The sequence below is a fragment of the Lactuca virosa genome, chromosome 3 (genome assembly GCF_052849685.1).
Source record: "Lactuca virosa cultivar CGN04683 chromosome 3, Lactuca_virosa_CGN04683_v6, whole genome shotgun sequence".
Lineage (NCBI taxonomy): Eukaryota > Viridiplantae > Streptophyta > Magnoliopsida > Asterales > Asteraceae > Lactuca > Lactuca virosa.
In genome coordinates, this window is record NC_136428.1 from 334,691,163 (window position 1) to 334,697,912 (window position 6,750).

The 6,750-nt window shown below is 39.3% G+C and overlaps 2 protein-coding genes and 1 pseudogene across 2 annotated transcripts; 2 read left to right on the forward strand and 1 right to left on the reverse strand.

Annotated features, from left to right (window-relative positions):
* The first annotated feature begins 1,150 nt into the window (after positions 1 to 1,150).
* Positions 1,151 to 2,233, forward strand: LOC145164784 (uncharacterized). Its single transcript, XM_079083464.1, has one exon. It carries the CDS (start codon positions 1,151 to 1,153, stop codon positions 2,231 to 2,233), a length of 1,083 nt encoding a protein of 360 aa, XP_078939590.1.
* A 1,919-nt stretch (positions 2,234 to 4,152) lies between these two features.
* On the forward strand, positions 4,153 to 4,725 carry LOC145164785 (secreted RxLR effector protein 161 pseudogene; annotated as a pseudogene).
* A 545-nt stretch (positions 4,726 to 5,270) lies between these two features.
* Positions 5,271 to 5,939, reverse strand: LOC145164786 (F-box protein AUF2-like). The gene is made up of 2 exons (XM_079083465.1): positions 5,499 to 5,939; positions 5,271 to 5,417 (listed from the first exon to the last, which is right to left on the reverse strand). Exons 1-2 carry the CDS (start codon positions 5,937 to 5,939, stop codon positions 5,271 to 5,273), a joined length of 588 nt encoding a protein of 195 aa, XP_078939591.1.
* Positions 5,940 to 6,750: the final 811 nt, after the last annotated feature.

Sequence of the window (6,750 nt, forward strand, 5' to 3'; positions counted from 1 at the left end):
TGAGATAACGAAGTGCTGTCCGAGTTCCGAGTCACCGCCTTAACAAGTGAGTGCATAATTACTTTCATCTTACACATAGATATGAAGTATTTAATATAAATTACATGCTATGTGTGCATATTGTCTGTATACTTGCTGTCTATGTTGGGTGAAAGATTTTATACATGTTTTAAATGATTTAAACTGATTTTATATCTACAAAATGTGTTGGGTAAAACATGGGTAGATGAAAAAGTTGTTGTGTGACAAAAACAAAATGATGAGAGGTGATATAGACCATGAGATAAGGGTGAGAGGTGAACCATGAGAGAAGCCTTTTACCCAAGTGTTGGCCCCGTCATCTAGCAGAGTATGGATGACAACCATAGACTATTCTAGACAGTACAGTGGAACACTAGCAGGCTCGCAACCTGTAGGTGTATTTGAACTGTGTATTCACCAGCTATACTCTAAAAACCCATTGACACGTATTGCGAGTGGATTCTCGGAAACGATAATGTCGATAAACGAGATAACCATGGCGACTATGAGACTTAGTGCCTAAACCCTGGCGACTATGCGATGTAGTGCATGTTGCATATACCCTGGCGACTATGAGACTTAGTGCCTAAACCCTGGCGACTATGCGACTTAGTGCCTGTCGAGTAAACCCTGGCAACGATGCATTTCGTGCCGATTCCTTAGGATGATCCTTAGGAATGAATAAATGAGGAATAGCTAATTCTTAGGGTAGATCCTTAAGAGTAAATAAGATAATGGGGATGGGTAATTGGGTTGATTGTTTGATGTTTAAACATAATAATTACATTATTGTGGGTTGAAAACCCTATGTACTCACCAGGTTTCCCAACCTGACCCACTCAGTTTATTTGTATCACAGGTGTCGATGTGAAGCTACTTTACACTGAGAGATTTAAAAGAGATGTAGATCACTAGTGTAAATAAATGTAAGTTCTGTTTATGCTTATGTTTCTGTATTGACGATGACATCCCAAGGTTTTGAAAATGAATAACAATGCATTTCTTCGGAAATGCTTTGATAATGTATTTATCATGTTTTTCTGGGATCAAATTCCGCAACACTTTTATTAAAAGAGATACTCTGATTTTTATAAAGCATAAACAAAATCGGTCTTTTATGGCCGTGAAAATGGGGATGTCACATGATTATGCAGGAAGAATATCAGCCATGATCTCAAAATACAGCAGTGCAGGAGCAACACTAGATGATGAAGAACTGGTGAGAAAGCTGTTTGACATTGTCCCTGAAAGGTTCATAAACTTGGTGGCATCGATTGAACAAAGTTCAGACATGGAATCCATGCCATTTGAAGAGGCAATTGGGCAGCTAAAGGCATATGAAGACCGACTTCCACTCCGGAAGACAAGCACACAAGAGGATAATGCCTTGTTACTTGCCAAGACGGAAGGTTCCTCTACCCATCGAAGTCCAAGCAAGTCAAACACGACGGGTGGTGGTGGAAGAGGAAGAAATAGTGACAGGGGAGGAAGAGGCAACTCACGTGGTCGGGGTTCGACGCGTGGCAGAGGTGGACGCTGGGGTGGTAGTTCACGACAAGAAACTGGGAATTCCAACCGGAAGCCTCGTGACAAAAGTCACATACAGTGCTTTGAGTGTCAAGAATTTGGCCACTTTGCTTCTGAGTGCAAAGCAAAGAAGCAACAGGAACAAGAGGCGAATTTAGTTGAAGACGAAGATGGACCTGCACTTCTGTTGGCCGTACATGGGGAAGAGACTACAAGCATGGTTCTTCTGAATGAAGAAAAGGTGTACCCGAACCAGCTAAGAGACAGCAATGATGATAATATGTGGTATCTGGATAATGGGGCTAATAACCACATGACCGGTTCCAAGGCCTTATTTGCAGAACTTGATGAAAAAGTGATTGGACAGTTACGATTTGGAGGTGGTTCTAAAGTTCTAATCAAAGGGAAAGGTACAATATTATTTGATTGTAAAAGTGGTGATCAGTTCATCATCCCAGATGTGTATTATATTCCAGCCCTACATAGCAATATAATAAGTTTGGGACAGATGACTGAGGAAGGATATGACATAGGAATGAAGAGAGATTTCTTAAAAATGTATGATGCAGATGGTTGCTTGATTATGAAGGTCCAAAGGTCAAAGAATAGACTTTATAGAATAAGGCTCACACCTGGGAAACCTGTATGCTTAGCTATGAGTATTGATGATGACTCATGGCTATGACATGCACGTATGGGTCACACAAATTTCAAAATGCTTGGGGAGATGACACGAAAGGAAATGGGAACAGGTATGCCTCGATTATCTCATCCATCACAGGTGTGTGAAGGATGTATGTTAGCTAAACAGGCAAGGATAAGCTTCCCAAAAGTGGCCCAATGGAGAGCCAAAGAACCACTCCAGTTGCTACACGCAGACTTGTGCGGTCCCATTACACCAGCAACAAAGGGAGGTAACCAATACTTCCTACTAATAGTCGATGACTATTCACGATACATGTGGGTGTATATGATTAAAGCAAAGGATGAGGCTTTTAATATGTTCCAGAAATTCAAGTTACAGGTGGAGAAGGAAAGCAATTTTAGAATCAAGATGTTAAGGACTGATCGTGGGGGTGAATTCAACTCCAATCAGTTCCTGGAATTTTGTGAAAGTGCAGGGATAAAACGCCAATTGACGACGCCACACACGCCACAGCAAAACGGCGTTGTTGAACGCCGTAATAGGACGATCTTGGAGATGACGAGATCGGTGCTCAAGGCCATGGTGATACCGGACCAATTCTGGGGAGAGGCGGTGCGACACTCTGTTTATTTGCTGAACAGAACTGGCGCAAAGGCCTTGAAGGAGGTAACACCGTATGAGGCATGGAAGGGCTCGAAACCCTCGATTGCACATCTGAAGATTTTTGGGTGTGTGGGATTTGTCAAGAAGCCGCGAGGCCTAACCAAGCTAAGCGATCGAAGTGAATCGATGGTCTACTTGGGAACAGAAGAAGGAACGAAGGGATATAGACTATATAATCCCAGAAATCGGAGAATAGTAGTTGCAAGAGATGTAATTTTTGACGAGGCAAAATGTTGGGCCTGGACTGAAGAAACAAAGGGGGAGCCACTTACCACACCCTATTGGACTAATGTTGAAATAACCCAATCGCCACCAACCCAACAACATGAAGATGATGTGAATGAAGAACCCTACACGCCGTTAACTAATAACTGTCACTTTGACCATGTAACAGGTGATTCAACGAATGAAGACTTGCCATGGTCAAACTCGTCTAGAGTTGACTCACGAACAACTCTCCCAGGTCAAACCTCAGAAGAACACGAAAGAAGCGGTTCAATAGCTTCGTTTGATGACACTCCAACAAAAGGGTTCCGATCAATTAAAGAAATCTACCAGAACACATCAAGAATGAATGATGCAGAAGTACAGGAGATGTATGAAAGAAATCTGGAACTGCTGTTAATTGATGATGAACCCATGGCATTTCAAGAAGCGTCGACTGAAAGGGAATGGAAGCAAGCAATGGAATCTAAGTTGAGGTCAATTGAAAGGAATAACACTTGGACTTTAACCAAGTTGCCATCAAACCGAAAGGCAATAGGGTTAAAGTGGGTGTTCAAGCTAAAAAGGGATGGAGCTGGAAACGTGATCAAACACAAGGCCCGCCTAGTCGCCAAAGGTTATGTCCAAGAAAGGGGTATTGATTTTGAAGAAACTTTTGCACCAGTTGCACGATTGGAAACTATCAGGCTGATTCTTGCTTTAGCAACAAAAGAAAATTGGCTTGTACATCACTTAGATGTCAAGTCTGCGTTTTTACATGGGGACCTCAAGGAGGAGGTATATGTCTCTCAACCAATCGGATTCTCGGTCAAAGGGAAGGAGAATATGGTATATCGTCTACATAAGGCACTGTACAGATTAAGACAGGTGCCAAGAGCTTGGAATGTAAAGCTGGATCAATCACTCAAAAGACTAGGATTCACCAGATGTGCACAAGAACAAGCTGTCTATAAGGTACATAAACCCAATCTTGTCCTCATTGTAGGTGTTTATGTGGATGACCTTATAGTTACTGGTTCAAGTGAAAGAGGAATCCTAGAGTTCAAGAAAAAAATGCAACAGTGTTTGACATGAGTGATTTGGGATTGTTATCTTATTATTTGGGAATAGAAGTGTCTCAAAAGAAGAATGGAATAATGCTCACACAGAAGGGATATGCAGAAAATTTTTTAAAGGTAGCAGGGATGGAAGATTGCAATAGTTCTGTGTATCCAATGGAGGCCAAGCTAAGGCTAACAAAAGATGAAGATGGGGAACCTGTAAATGCAACAAACTACATGAAACTTGTTGGACGCCTAAGATACTTGGTTCTCACAAGACCCGATTTGAATTACAACATTGGAGTAGTGAGCAAGTATATGCAGGATCCTAAACAAAGCCACTATGCAGCCATAAAACATATCCTCAGATATGTGAAAGGAATAATCGAGTATGGACTAATTTATCACAGGGGCGATGATGGTAAGCTTGTGGGCTATAGTGATAGCAGCTATAGCAATGATCGGGAAGATGGGCGAGGAACCACAGGTGTAGCTTACTACTATTCAGGAAATTTGATAACCTGGACATCACAGAAACAACAAACAGTAGCCCTCAGCTCGTGTGAAGCTGAGTATATGGCTGCTACTGCAGCTGCATGTTAAGGGTTGTGGCTACGGAACCTGTTTAGTGACTTGGTTGGACAGAAAGCACAAAAGGTGAAGTTGTTTATAGACAATCAATAAGCTATTGCCCTTATAAGGAATCCTGTTTTCCATGGGAGGAGCAAGCACATAGATACAAAGTACCACTTCATTCGGATGTGTGTTGAAAAGGAACAGATTGAGGTGGAGCATGTAAGTGGAGACCAACAAAAGGCTGATGTATTGACAAAAGCAATGCCAAGGATAAAGTTTGCAGAAATGAGGGCACTTATTGGTATTGAAGATTTGGAGAAAAAAAGTCAACATTAAGGGGGAGAAATGTTAGTCAATGTTGACCAAGTAATCAGGAGAATAAAAGGGCACGTGGGAGTGTTGCCCAGTAAAAGATCCGTTGCTATTTTTTTGTTTTCAGTTGTATTTAGCCTATTTAAAATTTCATTGTTTTAGCTGTTAAGTAGATGTAACCTTTTCCAGTTTCATTCATTCAATAAAGGCAATCATTAGGCTATCTTTACTCTGTCATATTTTCTCTTATTCTTGCTTGATCACCAACACACCTCACTCAGTTTTTCCCCACTCAGAGAAAGCCTCCCTCTTCTCCCTGAATCAGTAATGGATACCTCCTCCAACTTTGGTAAACCATTAACGCAGCGCAACAACATCATATGCCACATAACCGCCACCCTCTTACACTGAAAGGAAATGTTACATTTTTGCTCAAACAAATCATTTGTTAAACCAATGTCTACTTCTTCATCCCCATTTCAACAAACTGAATTGGGCGACAGAAATATAAACGATTCGACTCTGCAACCAAACTTAACCTTCCACTTGATCAAAAAACGAGTATTAATAGTTATGCGAGGGAAAAGCGGAAGTTCGATACATAAGAACTTTACTCCTTTAAACTTTCTCAAAAAGTTATTGGCAGATACAAAGGACTCACAAGAAAGTTTAGGCGGAAGCGGGGCAACATCGTCGGCGATGTTATTATCGCGAACGAGACGATTTATGAGAGGAGCAGTGAAGGAAATGGAAATGGCATCGACTTGAAGTACAATCGAGGAGAAACGTTTGGAAACGAGATAGCAAAAGCAAAGGGTTTTCAAATCGATTAGTTTTTTTAAGACTCGGAGAACGATTTCCTGCGGTAAACGACTGAATGGAGAAGAATAATCTGCATCTTCTTCGCCGGATATCACGATGTTCTTCATTGTTTAGTTGTTTAGGACACTAATCAATGGTTTGTTTCATCGGGATAATGAAGTGTTTGGGATTAACTTTATGGACTTGTGGTTTTTTCAAAAAGCCAAAAGTTAAAAAGAAAGTGTTTTGATCATTCTAAAAGTCGATTATTTTTTGGTACGAAAAGAAAAAAAAAGTTGTTTTAGAAGAAAGAAATTAGTGGTACGAAAAGAAAAAAAAAGTTGTTTTAGAAGTTAGAAATTAGAGCTTTTTGGTGAGTTTTAGTTTTTTGGCTTTTGCCCTAATAAAAGTTTTAGTTTTTTTGGTTTTTGCCTAATAAAAGTTAATCAAATTATATCTATTCTAAAAACTAAAAACTAATGTGGGTGTTTTTTCTTTTAGTTTTCATCTTTTTTTTTAGTTTTTTTTTTTTTTTTTTTTTTTTTGCTTTTTCATTTTAAATCCTTTTCTTTTATGTTTTTTCTAATGATCCTTATTTTATAAAATAATATTTATATCCATCTATTTTATAACATAACATTTTTACTTATTGATTTTGCACTTTCTATATTGTCATTTTCATCTCTTCATTTTCTAAGTTTTTGTGGTTATTTCCCGTAGTATATATAATATGATTTTCTTATAATTACCACCATTAACTTTGTAAAATCTCTATTTGTCCCCATTAGCTTTAAACTTTGTAAAATACGTCTTCACCCATTCGCCTTTAAACTTTGTAAAATGTCTTTTTAACCCCTTCGGTTTTAAACTTTATATAATATGATTTTCCTTATCAACTTCTATTCGTTAATTGAAAAAAACTAATTTTTAATGTGCTTA